Genomic DNA, 18707 nt, shown 5'->3' on the forward strand with positions numbered 1-18707 from the left:
CTGGAATCTCTCTTTTAGTTTAATTGTTTATTGAAGGCACGACGCAGTACAGAAAACGTAATGCATTACATTTTCCTCCATTTTGCTTTGATACCTTACCCCGAAACAACACCACAACGTCATCAGTGGGGCCTTCTGGGAGTTGTAGTCATTATCCTCGCTCGCTCCCTGTCAAAGCATGTTTCGTCAGCCACCACAGACGTCACCGAAACAGACCCACCGAGGCGCGAAGGGGAATCACACCCGTCCTTGTGGGCACCGAGGCCGGCGACACCGACAGAAGCGACTCGCTGATCTCCGCCATGGCGATGGAGCGGAAGAGGAGGGGCTAGTCATGGGCCGATTTCCTCCAGCCTATCGTAGCTCAGAACTAACACTGACCCCTGCTGTCATTGGCTGTAGTGCCTGTCACCCAAGTGGGAACTCGGAGGGTGATTAGTTTATGTGAACGTCAGTCATCCTTCCTGTCTTTATGAGTTTGGATTTGGATTTATAACGGGACAGGAAGCAAATTGGGAGAAATGTGAGTTTTTATGTGATGGTGCATCAGTCTCCGAGTTACATTATTAACAATAAAAGGGCCAAGGCCGTGGTGAGGAAGGAGGTGATTTACTGGAGGTTATATGGAGATAATATTGGAAGGGATATCAAACTTGGAATTGTTTGGGATATGATTTAGAAAATGGGGGGATTTGTGGGGATCATAATATTCCTGTGTTGATTATTGAGGGCAAAATGATTGGTACTGAAACAGGGAAGGTTGTGTTACTGGCTGGGTCATTTGATGAGATTCATAATCAGGATAATTTAAGTGAAGAAGTTAAACAATGTAGGGATATGTTTTTTCAGTGAATACCCTGATGTGTTGGAAGTCTGCTGCAGCAATGATAGTATCACTGATGGAGAGATTTCTTTGTATGAATTTAAGAAGTCTATTAATAATGCAGGTCAGGTGTCTCCAGGAAAGAGTGATATTTGAAATTGTAATTGTATATAATTTGCATTTGTAAAATATTAAATATTTGAATTGTGTATCCACTTTCCTCATGGAAAATGGAAATAGTAGTGCCTGAAAACCTTGTAGATCCCCATTTGATCCTTCTAGTTAAGGGCCTATATCGTGAAAGTCTCATTTATGTAAACTTATGGAATGTATGGTAATCAAGCGCTTGAGTTATATTTTGGAAAGAGTGGTGATAAAGTGTTTTATTAGAGTGGATTTTGGAAGTGTGAAATGACATTAGATTCAGTTTTAGGTTTGGAAGATGATATTCGGAAAGCACAATTAAATAAAGATGTTGTAATAGCAGTATTGAGACTGAAAAGGGAAATGATATGGAAGAAAGGACTTTTGATTAAATTAGGAGTAAGGGGGTCATTGTATTTTTTTCTGAGTTTTTTTTTGTATGGACTGTCCAAGTAACGGTCGGCATGTTTGTGACTATGAGATAGAGAATGGAATCCCACAAGGCAGTATTTGTAGCCCTTCATTATTTAATATTATGATTAATGATATTTTCTGTGAGATGGGAAAATGGGATTCCCTGGGTAAATCACAATATACAGATGACTTAGCTTTATGGATTTGAGGTATTAACTGCAATTTACAATTAATAGATCAAACAGTGGGCAGATTGATGAGGATTGTAAGCTTTCAGTCGTTAAAACACATTACGTGGTTTACAAACAGCATTAATAGACTTGCACTTGATTTTAACTTATGGGATTAATGTCTCGAGGAAGTGTCAGTGGTAAGATTTCTCAGTATGTGGATGAATAATAAGCTGATGGGGAAGCACCTGTCAGTAAAATAATTGATAAATATAAAGGAGCTTTAAATCTCCTCAGACATCTATGTGGGTATTCTTGGGTGCAACATGAAAATCTTTGTTGACCAATTATATTTGTTTAATTTGATCTGTTCATGATTATGTCTGTGTGGCTTGTGGATCACCTTCATCTTCAAATTAAAAGTGTTTGTATGTGATACAATTACAGACTTTTAATTGTGTTCTGGTGCGGTAATGTTGTCTCCTGCTTTGGCTTTACTGATTGCAATGGGACAATTGCCCTCAAAGTAACAGAGGTTCAAGTTGATGTCAACATACTGGATTAATTTGCGGGTCAAGGAAATGATCATCCTGTTAAAGTTGTGCTAGAGGACGGTTGGGAACATCACTAGAAGAGTGTTTTTTGTTTTGGGTGGCTGGGTTCTTACCATGCTGCGAATATGGGTGTATTTGATGACACAGTATGTCCCACTGTAGCGTTCTCTGTAACCCCACATTGTTTTTTCCATTGACTTCAGGTGATTTTACTTTTTACACGATCGGATTCGGTTCTGCCTGAGAGTCTGTTGGTCATCAGTATATTAATGAAAGTTATTATCATACAGTAACCATTTTTACAGATGAATCAAAAGATAATTTAATTGGGGATGTTGGTGTGGCTGTTTTTGTGTGCCTGAATAGCAGGTAATGATAAAGAAATGACTTATAGCCATTTATCAGCATAGAAAGCAGAATTCTTTGCCAACAGTTTAGGCTTACAGTGGATGGAGGAAATTGGTCCTTATAATTTACTCAGAATACATTTCAGTTTTGATGAGTCTTAAACAGGTCATTCTGGCAGTAGGTCAGATTGACTGTTGGAAACTTGACAAACGGTATTTCATATATAAAGTTTGATTTATATGTCTGCACATTATGGGGCCTGCATATCACACTGTTGAGGGAAATGATGATGTTGACTGTTTAGCACCAAAAGCTGTTAAATGTTAAGCTGTGGATATAGACCTTCCACTTAGCAAATTAGAAGCTAAAGGGTTGGTAGTGTTAAGAATTAGGGGCTTATGGCAAGACGTAGGATAATGGACGTAAAGACAGACACCTTTCCAGAATACATAAACCTGTTGGGTTTATAGAAGAAGGGCTTAAAACAAGGGAAGGAATGATATTTACATGACAGAAATATCCACACTATGCTTAATTATGCCTTGTAACTAATTGGAAAACTTCATTCTGTGTCGTGTACATTTTGTCATTATGAAACCGTCGAAACACATACTATTTCAATGTGAAGCGTACAAGGCTGAAGAAAAATCAAATGCAGTCTTCAGTACAATCTTTGCGAGGGTAGATAGTTTTCAAATAAAAGCTATTAAATTATGGGACTGACTTTAAATCAATTCACAGTTTGAGCTGGAAAAGGCACGTAATAATTGTGTTAAACGTAAGGAAATAACATAAAGGGTAGCAAAGGTGAGTGGGCTGTTGGATTACTGAGATGCTCTTTTTATTTATTTATTAAATTTTTAGAAAATTACAAAGAATAAATGTAATGAAAAATTAGTAAGAAAAAGAAAAATAATATTAGTCCTCCTCCCCATCCCCACCTTAACCCTTATCTAAAGAAAGAAATAAAGAAGAAAAAGATTGCCTCGATATTGGAGGATACCCACATGCTCCATGGAGTTCAAAATAATTTTAATATTTATTCTTACTTTCCCCAATTACATTATAATTTTATCTTCAAAGGACCTATATATTTAATCCTATCTTTTGTAGGTATGGGAGCCAAATTTTGAAAAATATATCATATTCATTTCTTAGATTATATGTAATTTTTTCAAGTGGAATACAACTATATATTTCATTATTCCAATAATCCATAGTTAAATATAACTCAGATTTCCAAGTAATTGCGATAACTTTTTTAGCTACTGCCAATCAATATTTATAATTTTTTTCTGATACATATTCAATTTAATTTTCGGTATTGTCCCTTCAATATCTCCTAATAAAAATAATATTGGACTATTTGGGAGTTGAACTCCAGTACTTTGTTCCAATAAAAGTCAGATATATCGAAAATGGTTGAATTTTAAAACAAGACCAAGTAGAATGTAAAAAAGTACCAATTTCTTGATTACATCGAAAGCATTGGTCAGACATATTTGAATTTAATCTATTTATTTTCTGTGGTGTTATATATAATTGATGTAAAAATTATATTGTATTAATCTAATTTGAACATTTATTGTATTTATCATACTATCAGAACATAATCTTGACCAACTTTTTCCAACAATTTTAACATTCAAATCAGTTTCCCATTTTTGTCTTGATTTATGAATTCCAGATTCAGTCTGTTTTTGAATCAAATTGTACATACAAGATGTAATTTTTTAAATTTTTCCTTTTTGAATTAATATTTCTATTTCACTAAGTTTTGGCATCAACATTGTTTGACCCAGCTTTTCTCGTAATTGTCCTTTAATTGAAAATAAGAGAAAAGAGTGTTGTTTGATATTTTATATTTATTTTTTCATTGCTCAAACGACATCAATACAATTACATATATATTTAATCCCCTTTTGGAACCAATTATGTAAAAGTTTATTATCCATTGTAAAAGGAATAAGCCTATTTTGAATTAAAGTTTATTTTTGCTAATAAAGATTTCTTTATCTTATCGTCCATATTTACCTTATTCCATAAATCATTCAAGTGTCTTAATATAGGAGATTCTTTTTTTTTCCCGTATCAATTTGGATTCCCATTTATATGTAAAATCTTCTGGTATGTTTTCTCCTATCTTATCTAATTTTATTCTAATCCATGCCGGGTTTTTTTTTCATCAAAAAAAGATGCAATAAATCTAAGTTGAATTGCTTTATCATAATTGTTAAAATTTGGAAGTTGTAACCCTCCTAAATCAAATTTACATCTCAATTTTTCCAATGATATTCTTGACATCTTTCCTTTCCAAAGAAATTTCCTTACATATTTATTTAGTTCTTGAAAAAACTTCTGCGGTAATTGTATTGGTAAAGTTTGGAATATATATTGCAATCTATGGAATATATTCATTTTTACAGCATTAATTCTACCTATTAATGTTATTGGTAACATCATCCATTTATCAAGATCCTCTTTTATTTTTTTTTAATCATGGCAAATAATTTTGTTTATATAAATTTTTTACATCATTGTCAACTCTGATACCTAAATATTTTATCCCATTTATTGACCATCGAAATTGAGTTACTAATCGACATTGATTATAATTTCCTTTTGTAAGGGGTAAAATTTCACTTTTATTCCAATTTAATTTATACCCTGATACTTTCCCGTATTCTTCCAATTTAAAAGATAATCTTTGCAAAGATTGTAATAGGTTTGTAAAATAAATCAAAACATCATCAGCAAATAAATTAATTTTATATTCTTCTTGATTAACTCTAAAACCGCCAATATCTGAATCTGTTCTAATTAATTCAGCTAATGGTTCTTTTGCCAATACAAATAAAGCAGGTGATAACGGGCAGCCTTGTCCAGTTGACCTCGTTAAGCAAAATGGTGTTGAAATCTGAGCATTTGTAACTACTTCAGCTTGAGGATTAGTATTTAAGGTTTTAATCCATTGTATAAAAGATTTTCCTCGCTCATATTTTTCCAATACCTTAAACAAAAAAATCCCATTCCAATCTATCAAATGCTTTTTCTGCATCCAAAGCAAATGCCACACTCATTTCCTCTCTTTTTTGTGCCAGATGAATTATACTAAGTAACCAGGTTAGATTATCCATTGATTGTAATAAAATCTGTTTGATCCATATGCATTAATTTTGGTAAATATTTAGATATTCTATTAGATAAAATTTTTGCTATTATCTTATAATCTGTATTCAACAAAGAAATAGGCCTATATGATGTTGGTTTTAGAGGATCTCTTTTTTTGGCAATACAGTTATGATCGCTGTTAAAAAAGATTGTGGGAGTTTATGCATTCTTTCCACTTGGTATATTAATTCCATAGAGGGAGGAATTAATATATCTTTAATTTTTTTTATAAAATTCAGGAGGAAAACCATCTTCTTCTGGGGATTTGTTACTCTCAAGTGATCCTACAGCTTCTTCAACCTCTTTTAATGTAAAGGGCATATCTAATCCTTTCTGTTCTTCCAAATTAAATTTCGGAAGGGTTATTTGTGATAAAAATTTATCCATCTCAGTAATCTTATTTTGTGATTCTGATTGATATAGTTCAGTATATAAAAAAAAATAAAGTTTCATGAATTTCCAAAGGTTTATCAGCAACCTTATTTACACTTGTTCTAATTGCATTTATTGTTTTAAAAGCCTGTTCTGTTTTCAACTGCCAAGCAAGAATTTTATGTGATCTTTCACCTAATTCGTAATATTTCTGTTTAGTTCTCATAATTACTTTTTCTGTACGATATGTACGATATTATATTGTAGTTTTTTATTAACAAGTTGTCTTTGTTTTTGTTCTGTCATATATCTTTGAGATTCTTTTTCTAACTTTATATCTTTTCCCAATTTTCCTTCTTAATTTTAGATGTATAACTTATAATCTGACCCCTTAAATATGCTTTCATCGCTTCCTATAATACAATTTTACCCTCAACTGAATGTAAATTTGTATCCAAAAAAAATTGAATCTGTTTTTTCATAAAATCACAAAAATCTTGACGTTTTAATAAAATTGTATTAAATCTCCATCTAAGCTTTATGTCTATTTGAATAAAATGAATAATCTCTTTCTCTTGGATTAATTTTCCTCCATATATCAATCAGGTTTAAATCTTTCATTAATGATAAAGTTAGTTTTATTTCTTTTAATTTTGTAACAACTGTAGTTGACCTTTCCAAAACTGGATCTAAACAAAAAATAAAATCTCTGCCTATTAATATTTTATCATTTGCGTCAGCCAAGTTCAAAAAATCTTCTTGTATGAATTTTGCATCATTTTCATTTGGTGCATAAATGTTCATAAAATTCCATAATTCTGAAAAAATTTGACAATGTATAATCTCGTATCTCCCCACAGAATCAATTATTACATTTTGTATTTTAATTGGTAAAGATTTATTAACCGAAATTGCAACTCCTCTCGATTTTGAATTAAATGAAGTTGCTATAACATTTCCAACCCAATCTCTATTTAATTTCTTATGCCTGTGAACTTACTGAACACATCCTTGCCAGAAAAAAAACTTATCCCAATCCACTCTTCCTAGATCCTTTTTCATTTCCACAAAATTGGCCGTTCTCCAATTTTACCAGAACATTAAGCTGCCAGTTCTGCCCCTCACTGATAGCAGTAATGTCGTTATCCCACGTGTCAACCCAAGCCCTGAACTCATCTGTTTTACCGACAATACTCCGTGCATTGAAATAGATGTTCCTGAGAATATGTATATCATCTGCTTTTTTTTTCATTTCCGTTTATACATGCAGTCCTCTCATGTTCCTTATCCTCCTGCACCTCACTATCTGCTCTGACACTCTGGTTCCCCTCCCTCTGCAAATCTAGATTAAATTCCCCGGAGCAGCACTGGCAAATCTACCCGCAAGAATGTTATTCCTCCCCCACCCGCCCAGTTTAGGGGCAAACCGTCCCGTCGGAACAGGCCCCACCTTCCCGGGAACAAAGCCCAATTGTCCAGAAACATGAAGCCCTCCCTCCTGCACCATCCCCTTAGCCACGTATTTAGCTGCACTCTCCGCACATTTATATTTACAGGGACTTTACTCCTGACGCCGGTCCCGGGACCCGACCCGTTTACAGACCCGGAGCGGAACCGGAGCAGATTCTCAGCCACTGGTTTCCATCCAAGGTCGCGAAGAAAGGATAAAGTTTCCCCGTGAATTTATTCCCAGTGAAGGTGTGGAGATGGGACTTGGTCTCCGCGTTGTAAAATGAAACTGTCCCGGACTCGTAACTGAGATAAACTCCCACCCTCCCGGGGATGGGACCGGCAGCGAGACGGGACTTGGGGGAGGGGAGAACGCGGGACACGTCATAATCCCGATATAACACGTCACCAAACCGCCTGATGACCCAGAATCCGGTCTCCGGACTCAGACTGACCGGTCTCTTCCTCTCCACAGACTCTGCGGCGACTCCCAGACACCAGTACCGATTCCCCGTCACCTCCACCTCCCAGTGATGTCTCCCCGATGGGAATCCCTCAGATCCCAGCACACAAGCCCAGTTTGTGAATCTCTTCCCGGTGTCAGGGAGATTCCTCCGGGACTCGGTCCATCTCACACTCTTCCGATCCTCAGACACCTCGAGACACGGATGCGCCGTTTCCACATCCAGGGTGACAGAGACTGGGGGGGAGAAGCAGAGAATTAGAGAGACCCGGGGATCGGGGGGAGACTCGGACAGCGCGGCCCCGGGGATCGGGGGGAGACTCGGATAGCGTGACCCCGGGGATCGGGGGGAGACTCGGACAGCGGGGTCCCGGGGATCGGGGGGAGACTCGGACAGCGCGGCCCCGGGGATCGGGGGGAGACTCGGACAGCGCGGCCCCGGGGATCGGGGGTGGGGGCTGACTCGGACAGCGCGGCCCCGTGATGGGGGGGAGACTCGGACAGCGCGGCCCTGGGGATCGGGGGGAGACTCGGACAGCGCGGCCCCGGGGATCGGGGGGAGACTCGGACAGCGCGGCCCCGGTGATCGGGGGGAGACTCGGACAGCGGGGCCCCGGGGATCGGGGGGAGACTCGGACAGCGCGGCCCCGGTGATCGGGGGGAGACTCGGACAGCGCGGCCCCGGTGATCGGGGGGAGACTCGGACAGCGCGGCCCCGGTGATCGGGGGGAGACTCGGACAGCGGGGTCCCGGGGATCGGGGGGAGACTCGGACAGCGGGGTCCCGGGGATCGGGGGGAGACTCGGACAGCGCGACCCCGGGGATCGGGGGGAGACTCGGACAGCGGGGCCCCGGTGATCGGGGGGAGACTCGGACAGCACGGCCCCGGTGATCGGGGGGAGACTCGGACAGCGGGGCCCCGGGGATCGGGGGGAGACTCGGACAGCGGGGCCCCGGGGATCGGGGGGAGACTCGGACAGCGGGGCCCCGGGGATCGGGAGGAGACTCGGACAGCGCGGCCCCGGGGATCGGGGGGAGACTCGGACAGCGCGGCCCCGTGATGGGGGGGAGACTCGGACAGCGCGGCCCTGGGGATCGGGGGGAGACTCGGACAGCGCGGCCCCGGGGATCGGGGGGAGACTCGGACAGCGCGGCCCCGGTGATCGGGGGGAGACTCGGACAGCGCGGCCCCGGTGATCGGGGGGAGACTCGGACAGCGCGGTCCCGGGTATCGGGGGGAGACTCGGACAGCGCGGCCCCGGGGATCGGGGGGAGACTCGGGCAGCGCGGCCCCGGGGATCGGGGGGAGACTCGGACAGCGCGGCCCCGGGGATCGGGGGGAGACTCTGTCCTAAATGGACATCCCGAGAGTCGGAGGCTGTGCTCACCGTTCTCGACCCACCCACATCCTCCCAACATCAACTCTCTCCAGACAGGTGTCAGAGAGATCTGGCGAGACCCTTCATCAGGACCTGTGCAGCTTGGATTACCAGCATCTGTAGATTTTCTTGTGTTTGATTTTTAAAGCAGGAGTTATTTTATCATGAGCTGATCCATTTTCCCATTCTCCCATTTAGTCCCACTCTCCCACCCTCTCACCATGACCTTTGATGCCCTGTCTACTCACATACCTATCAATCTCTGTCTTAAATACACACAATGACTTGGCTTCCACTGCCGCAAGAAATACACAGATTCACCACCCTCTGGCTAAAAAAATTTCTTTGCATCTCCGTTCTGAATGGGCGCCCTTCAATCCTTAAGTCATGTTCTCATACTAGACTCCCCCACCATGGGAAACAACTTTGCCATATCCACTCTGTCCATGCCTTTTAACATTCGAAATGCTTCTGTGAGGTTCCCCCTCATTCTAAACTCCACGGAGTACAGTCCAAGAGCGGTCAAACATTCCTCACATGTTAACACTCTTATTCCAGGAATCATTCTCGTGAATCTTCTCTGAACCCTCTCCAACGTCAGAACATCCTTTCGTAAATAAGGAGCCCAAAACTGCACACAGTATTCCAAGTGAGGTCTTACCAGTTCCTTATAGTGCCTCAACATCACATCCCAGCTCTTATATTCTATTCCTCTAGAAATGAATGCCAATATTGCATTCACCTTCTTCACCACCGACTCAACCTGGAGGTTAACCTTAAGGGTATCCTGCACGAGCACTTCCAAGTACAATTGCATCTCAGAATTTTGAATTCTCTCTCCATTTCAATAATAGTCAGCCCGTTTATTTCTTCTACCAATGTGCATGACCATACACTTTTAAACATTGTATTTCATTTGCCACTTCTTTGACCATTCTCCCAATCTATCCAAGTCTCTCTGCAGACTCTCTGTTTCCTCAGCACTACCGTCCCCTCCGCTTATCTTTGTATCATCAGCAAACTTAGCCACAAAGCCATCTATTCCATAATCCAAATCGTTGATATACAACGTAAAAAGAAGTGGCCCCAACATGGACCCCTGTGGAACACAACTGGTAACTGGCAGACAACCAGAATGGGATCCTTTATTCCCACTCTCTGTTTCCTGCCAATCAGCCAACGCTCTATCCACAAATGTAAATTTCCCATAATTCCATGGGCTCTTATCTTGTTTAGCAGCCTCATGTGTGGCACCTTGTCAAAAGCCTTCTGAAAATCCAAATACACAACATCCACTGCATCTCCCTTGTCTAGCCTACTTGTAATCTCCTCAAATAATTTCAATGGGTTTGTCAGGCAGGATTTTCCTTTCAGGAAACCATGCTGAGTTTGGCCTATCTTGTCATATGCGTCCAGGTACTCCGTAACCTCATCCTTGACAATTGACTCCAGAAACCTCACAACCATTTCTCAATCTAACAGGTCTATAATTTACTTTTTGCTTCCTTGCCCCTTTCTTAAATACCAGAGTGGCATTTACAATCTTCCACTCCTCCGGAACCAGGCCAGAATCTATTGACTTTTGAAAGATCATTGCTAATGCCTCCGCGATCTCCACAGCTACTTCCTTCAAAACACAAGGGTGCATTCCGTCTGGTCCTGGAGATTTATCTACCCTTAGACTATCCAGCTTCCTGAGTACTTTCTCTGTCGTAATTGTGACTGCGCACACTTCTCTTCCCTGACACCCTTGAGTGTCCGGTATACTGCTGATATCTTCCTCAGTGAGGACTGATGCAAATACTCGTTCAGTTCCTCAGCCATCTCCTTATCTCCCATTACAATTTCTCCAGCATCATTTTCTATCTGTCTAATATCCACTCTCACCCGTTTTTATTCTTTATATACTTGACAAAACTTTTAGTATCTTCTTTGATATAATTTGCAAGCTTCCTTTCATAGTTCATCTTTTCCCTCTTAATGGCCTTCTTAGTTTCCTTTTGTAAGCGTTTAAAAACTTCCCAATCCTCTGTCTTCCCAATAATTTTTGCTTCTTTGAATGCCCTCTCCTTTGCTTTTACTTTGGCTTTGACTTCTCTTGTCAGCCACTTTGGCTTTGACTTCTCTTTTTCCATTTGAAAAATTCTTCTTTTTTGGAATATATCTGACTTGCACATTCCTCACTCCTCACATAAACTCCAGCCACTGCTGCTAGGCCGTCCTTCCCCCTAATGTCCCTTTCAAGTCAAATTTGGCCAGTTCCTCTCTCGTGCCACTGTAATTTCCTTTACTCTACTGCAATACCGACACATCGGATTTCGGCTTCTCTTTCTCAAATTTCACAGTGAAGTCAATCATGTTACAATCACTGCCTCCTAACGGTTCCTTCACCTCAATCTCTCTAATCACCTCTGGGTCATTACACAATACCCAATTCAGTACCTCTGATCCCCTAGTGGGCTCAACAACAAGCTGTTCTGAAAAGCCATCTCGTAGACATTCTACAATTTCTCTCTCTTGAGATCCAGTGTCGACCTGATTTTCCCAATCCACTCGCATGTAAAAATCCCCACAATTATCATAACACTGCCCTTCTGGCAAGCCTTTTCTATTTTCTATTGTAATTTGAAATCCACATCACTGCAGCTGTTAGGAGGCCTGCAGATATCTGCCATCAGGGTCCTTTTACCCCTGCGATTTCTTAGCTCAACCCATAAAGATTCTGCACCTTCCGATCCTATGTCACCTCTTTCTAATGATTTAATATCATTTCATACCAATAAAGCCACGCCACCCCCTCTGCCAACCTGCCTATCCTTCCGATACACCGTGTATCCTTGGACGTTCAGCTCTCACAGCCATGCATCCTTTAGCCACCTCTCAGTGATGGCCACAAAGTTATACCTGCCAATCTGTAGCTGTACGACAAGATCATCCACCTTATGCCTTATGCTGTGTGTATTTAAGTATAACACCTTAAGTCCAGTATTTGGTCAGTTTTGCTTTGATTGCACTGCAACTCATCCCAGTGGCTGCAAATTTGCCCCATCACCTGCCTGTCCTTCCTGACATCTTTACTGCTCACTATCTTAGATTTATAGATTCCCTCTCCTCCACTCTAACATTCCGGTTTACCACCCCCCTGCCAAATTAGTTTAAACCCTCTCTAACAGCTCTATTAAACATTCCCGCGATAATATTGATCCCCTTCGGGTTCAGGTGTAACCCGTCCTTTTTGAATAAGTAGTACTTCCCCCAGAAGAGATCCCAATGATCCAAGAATCTGAAGCCCTGCCCCCTGCACCAGTCTCTCAGCCACGCGTTCATCAGCCTGATCCTACTATTCTTGCCCTCGCTAGCACGAGGCACAGGTAGCAATCCTGAGGTTACTACCCTGGAGGTCCTGCTTCTCAGCTTCATTCCTAACTCCCGGAAATCTCTCTTCAGGACCTCCTCCCTTTTCCTCTCTGTGTCATTGGTACCAACATGTACCAAGACAGCTGGCTGCTCGCCCTCTCCCTTCAGGATATTCTGGACCCGATCCGAGATATCCCGTACCCTGGCACCTGGGAGGCAGCACACCATGCGGGTATCTCTATCAGGCTCACAGAATCTCCTGTCTGTTCCCCTGACTATGGAATCCCCTATGACTACCGCATTCCTCTTCTCCCTCCTTCCCTCCTGCACAACAGCGCCAGGCTCAGTGCCAGAGACCCGGTCATCGTGGCCGTCCCCTGTCAGGTCATCCCCCTCAACAGCATCCAAAACGATATACTTGTTGCTGAGGGGGGCAGACACAGTGGTGCTCTTCACTACCCTGACATTTCCCTTCCCTCTCCTGACAGTCACCCAGTTTTCTGACCCCTGTAGCCTAGGGATGACTACCGCCCTGTAGCTCCTGTCTATCACCTCTTCGTTTTCTCTAATAAGCAGTAGGTCATCAAGCTGCTACTCCAGATCCCTAACACGGTCTCCGAGAAGCTGAATCTCGGTTCACCTGGTGCAGATGTGGCTATCAGGGAGGCTGGAAGTCTCCCAGGATTCCCACATCTGACACCCTGAACAAAGCACTGACCCTGCAGTCATGCTACCTAATTCTACAGGAATGAAACAAAGAAAGATAGGTCTACTCACCCACTTACTTCACCAAGCACATGAACTTTTTAAACCTTTAGCTAATGTGCACTGCCTTCCTTCAGAATTTAGCTCCCACGCCGCCCTTCTTGTCCCAATCTAAAAAACCACCTTCAGTCGTGTATTCATCAGCCTATTCCACACTGTCCACATGAAATTCAGCAAGGCCTTTGATGTCGATGATAGACCACACTTGGAGCATTGTCTGCTTTTCCGGTTCCCAAATATGGGGAGGATGTCATTACACTGGACAGGAGGCTTCAGGAGGATGTTACCAGGACTGGGGGCTTGGGTTAAAAGCAGAGAGTAAGCTTGGGCTATTCAGCTGTAGTGTAGGATGTTCAGGTATGACCCCTTATCAAGGTAAATAATTCTAAGGAGCTTAAATAACGTTCTTTTTCCGAGAAATGGGAGTACAGAACCAGAGGCCTCCGATTGAAAGTGAGATGGGAAATCGGGTAACATTCTCAGAGAGAGGGAGGTTGGTGAACGGAATTTGCCCTCAGACGCTGTCGAAACAGGTAAAAAATAACATATTTTAAAATAAATACACAGATGGGAAATGGTTAGAGGGATGGGGGGGGGGGGCAAACACACACCAATGGGACATGCTCAAGAAGACATCTTAGTCTTGCAGATTGATGAAGTGGGCCGTGAGTTCAACATCCATCAAACCCTCCCAGATCATCCTCCTGAGGAATCTCACCCCGGAGTCTGCCTGTGAAGTGTTGATGTGACGTCACGTCAGACGGCAGCTCAGTGCCACAGAACAGACAGACTGGGTAAGGACGGCAGATTTCAATCCTAAATGGGAATTTGTGCCTATTTCTGTGGCTGTGTGTCACACTCTGATAGTATATCGCGCGCGCGCGTGTGTGTGTGTGTGTGTGTGTGTGTGTGTGTGTGTGTGTGTGTGTGTGTGTGTGTGTGTGTTGATTGTGGTAAATATCCGTGTGGAGTGTATACACATTGAAGGAGAGTGTGCACATTGAAGAAGTTTTTATGTTACAGTGTGTCATCACATGTCTGGTGTGTGTTGACAATGTGTCACACATGATTGAGTTGTTTAAATCAATAAATGACTGTCTCTGAAGAGTCTGGTTTCCAGTTTACTGAGGGAAATAACAACGTACATTGCTGAGGCTCTGACTACAATCTGCCAATCCTTCCTGTGTATGTGTGTGAGGGAGCTTTGCCAGGCCGCTTATGCTGTGTGTGCTTCTCCCGAGATGAAATCTTGACCCATGTCAATGCTTGTTGGTGTGTCCGAGCTCATTCTCACAATGCTTCAATGTAGTGGTCTGATCAACATAAGACATAGGAGCAGAATTAGGCCATTTTCCTATCGAGTCTGCTCCGCCATTCAATAATTGCTGATCCTTTTTTCCCTCCTCAGCCCCACTACCTGGTCTTCTCCCCGTAACCTTTGATGCTGTGTCCAATCTAGAACCTATCAAGCTCTGCCTTAAATACACCCAACAGGTTCCACAAATTCACTAGCTGCTGGCACAAATTTCTCCACATGTTTTAAATAGATTCCCCCTCTGTCTTGAGTCTGTGCCCTCTTGTCCTAAACTCCACCACCATGGGAAACATCCTTTCCACATCTACTCTGTCTAGGACTTTCAACATTTGAAAGATTTCTAGGACTTTCAACATTTGAAAGGTTTCAATGAGATTCCCCCTCATCTTTCTAAATTCCAGCGAGTACAGACACAAAGCTATCAAACGTTCCTCGTATGATAACCCTTTCATTCCTGGAATCATCTTTATGAAATGAACCTTCTGCAATGCCAGCACATCTTTTCTTAGACGAGGAGCCCAAAATTGTTCACAATACTCAAGGTGAGTCTTCACCAGTGCCTTATAAATCCTCAGCATCACATCCCTGCTCTTGAAATGAATGCTATTTAAACCGATTGAATTCAATGCTAACATTGGATTTGCCTTCCTCACCACTGACTCTACCTGCAAGTTACCATTTAGGATGTTCTGCAGAATGACTGCTAAGTCCAATTTCGTCTCAGATTTTTTTGATTTTCTCCCCATTTGAAAAAAAAATCTGCACATTATTTCTACGACCAAAGTGCAGGACCATGTATTTTCCAACATTGTATATAATTTGCCAATTTCTTTCCCATTCTCCTCATCCAAGTCCTTGTCAGGCCTAACTGTTTCCTCAACACTACCGGCCCCACTGCCAATCTTCGTATCATCTGCAAAACCTGGAAACAAAGCCATCTACTCTTGGACAAGAGGGTATGACTTCAGGATTGAAGGACGTCCTTTTAGAACTGAGATGCAGAGAAATTACTTTAGTCAGTGTCTGTGGAGAATCTGTGGAATTTGTTGCGACATGTGGCTGTGGAGGCCAAGGCATATTTAAGGCAGAGATGTACTGGTTCTCATTTAGCCAGGGCATCAAATGATATGGGGTGAAAGCAGGGGAGTGTGGATGTCCGGAAGAATTGGGTCTTCCCATGACTGAATATTGGAGCAAACTCAATGGGCCGAATGGCCTTTTTCTGCTCCTCTATCTTACTGTCTATTCCATCAGCTAAATCTTGATATATAGCATAAAATGAAGGTGTCCTAACACCTGTGTCCCTGTGGAACACGAGTCACTGGCAGCCAACCAGGAAAGGTTCCGTTTACTCTCCTTCGCTGTTTCCTACCTATCAGCCAATGTTCTGACCATGCCTGTAACTTTTCTGTAATACCATGGCCTCTTAACCTGGTTACCACCTTCATGCGTGGCACTTTGTCAAAGGCCTTCTGAGATTCCAAATATACAACATCCACTGCATCCCCTTTATTGATCCTGCTTGTAATCTCCTCAAAGAATCCCAACAGGTTTGTCAGGCAGGATATTCCCTTAACGAAGCCATGCTGACTTGTCATATCTTGTCCAGTGTCACCAAGTATTCCATAGCCTCACACTTAACAACTGACTCCAATTTCTTCCCAACCACAGAGGTGAGGCAAACTGGTCAATAATTTCCTTTCTGCTGCCTTCCTCCTTACTTAAAGAGTCAAGTGACATTTGCCATTTTCCAGTCCTCTGGCACCATGCCAGGGTCCAATGATTTTGAAAGATCATTTGGAATGCCTCCATAATTTCTACTGCGACCTCTTTCAGAACACTAGGGTGCAGTTCATCTGGTCTGGGTGACTTATGTAACTTTAGGGCTTTCAGCTTTTTGAGCAGCTTGTCCCTTGTAACAGTAACTGCACTCACTTCTCTTCCCTCGCACTCTTCAACACCGGGCACAGTGCTGGTGTCTTCCACGGTGAATACTGGTGCAAAATATTTGGCTTATCTGCCATCTCTTTATCCTCTGTTATTATCCATCCAGCCTCATTTTCTAGCTGTCCTATATCCACTCTCATCTCTGTTTTATTTTTTTTACAATACTTGAAAAATAATTGGATATTGTTTGCTATCTTGTTTTCCAAAGATAGGTGTGTAAAAAGGGCCAGAAGGATCATTGGATACCAGAGTCACCCCAACCACAACCTGTACCAGTTGCTACCATCCGGGATACGGTACCGCAGCATAAAAGCCGGGAGCAACAGGCTCCGGGACAGCTTCTTCAACCAGGCCAGTTCAATTCAAATCAATTTCTTGTTTATTTTTTCCCAGCCAATCATCCTTTTAGTTCCTCTCTGTAGATATTTAAAAGCTTCCCAATCCTCTCTCTTCCGAATAATTTTTGTTTAGTTGTATGCCCTCTCCTTTGCCTTTACATTAACTTGTCTTCCCTTGTCAACCATGGTTGTACTATTTCGCCATTTGAGTATTTATTTATTTTTGGAGTACATCTATCCTCATTTTCCCAGAAACTGACACCATTTCTGCTCTGCTCTCATCCCTGGCAGCATCTCCTTCCAATTTGCTTTGGCCAACTCCTCTCTCAGACCACTGTAATTTCTTTTACTCCTCTGAAATACTACAATGTCAGGCTTTACTGTCTCCTTATCAGATTTCAAGTTGAACTCGGTCATGTTGTGAGCTCTGCCTCCTAAGGTTTCTTTTAACTACTCACCTCTGGTTCAATACATAACACCCAATCCAGTAGAGCTGTTCCCCGAGTAGGCTCAACGACAAACTGCTCTAGAAAGCCATCACATTGCATTCAACAAACTCACTCTCTTGAAATCCTTTACCAACCTGATATCCCCAATTGACCTGCATGTTGAAATCTCCCATGATTATCATAACATTGTCCTTTTCATCAGCCTTTTCTATTTCCAGTTGTAATCTGTGGGCCTCAACCCACTGACTGTTGGGAGGCCTGTATATGACTGGTGTCAGTGTCATTTTTACTTTTGCAGTTCCTTACCTCAACCCACAAGGATTCAACATCTTCTAATCCTATGTCACATCTAGCTGCTGATTTGCCAGCAGAGCCACACCACCCCCTCACCCGACCTTCCTACACCACCGATACATTGTGTAACCTTGGACATTCAGATCCCAACTACAACCATGATTCCGTGATGGCCACAATATCACACCTGACAATCGGTAATGGTGCAACAAGATCATCCACCTTATTTCTCATACTCCATGCATTCAGATATAACACTTTGTGTACTGTATCTGCTACCCTTTTTAAATCTGCATCTCTAATGCACTGACACTCACCCTGCTGGCTGACATTTTGTCCTCGCATCTGTCCGCCATATCTGACAGTCTGACTGCACGCTATCTTTGCATTTTACCATCAGTCCTATCCCTTCACTCCAGTTCCCGACCCCCCCCCCCCCCAACAAATTAGTTCAGACCCTCCCCAACAGCTCTATCAAACCTCTCTGTGAGAATATTGTTCTCCCTCAGGTCGAGGTGCGACCCACCCCTTTTGAGCAGTTCGTTCCTCTACCAGAACAGATCCTGATGATCCAAGAACCTGAATCCCTGTCCCCAGCACCATCTTCTCAGCCATGTTTATCTGTCAAATTATCCTGTTTCTACCCCCACCAGCACGTGGCACAGGCAGCAATCCAGAAATTACAACCCTGGGGGTGCTGCTTCTGAGCTTTCTACCAAGCTCTCCAAATTCTATTTTCAGGTCCTCTTTGCTTTTACTTCCAATGTCATTGTCATAAATTTACCAAGATATCTGGCTCTTTTCCCTCCCTCTCTAAAATGCTGCGGACACGATTCGAGGCATCCCTGACCCTGGCACCCAGGAGGTAACAAACCATTCGGGTGTCCCGTTCACATCAATAGATTTTCCTGTCTGTTCCCCTGACGATTCCCTAATGCACTGATACCCATCCCTG

At 42.5% G+C, this 18707-nt stretch overlaps 1 protein-coding gene across 2 annotated transcripts in view; it reads right to left on the reverse strand.

The window, feature by feature from the left end:
• Positions 1-18707, reverse strand: part of LOC132385692 (nuclear factor 7, ovary-like) — a 30531-nt gene that overhangs the window by 7441 nt on the left and 4383 nt on the right. Inside the window, exon 1 of one of the 2 annotated variants that reach the window (XR_009509231.1) lies at positions 100-956. Coding sequence is in view for 1 of the 2 variants with exons in the window: in XM_059957900.1 (XP_059813883.1) it covers positions 7901-8145 (245 nt within the window). In the remaining variant the exon portion in view is untranslated. Of the gene's footprint in view, positions 1-99; positions 957-7900; positions 8146-18707 lie in introns of those variants that run through there. The other variant, XM_059957900.1, reaches the window with a different exon arrangement.

Source organism: Hypanus sabinus, assembly GCF_030144855.1.
Source record: "Hypanus sabinus isolate sHypSab1 chromosome X2 unlocalized genomic scaffold, sHypSab1.hap1 SUPER_X2_unloc_1, whole genome shotgun sequence".
NCBI lineage: Eukaryota > Metazoa > Chordata > Chondrichthyes > Myliobatiformes > Dasyatidae > Hypanus > Hypanus sabinus.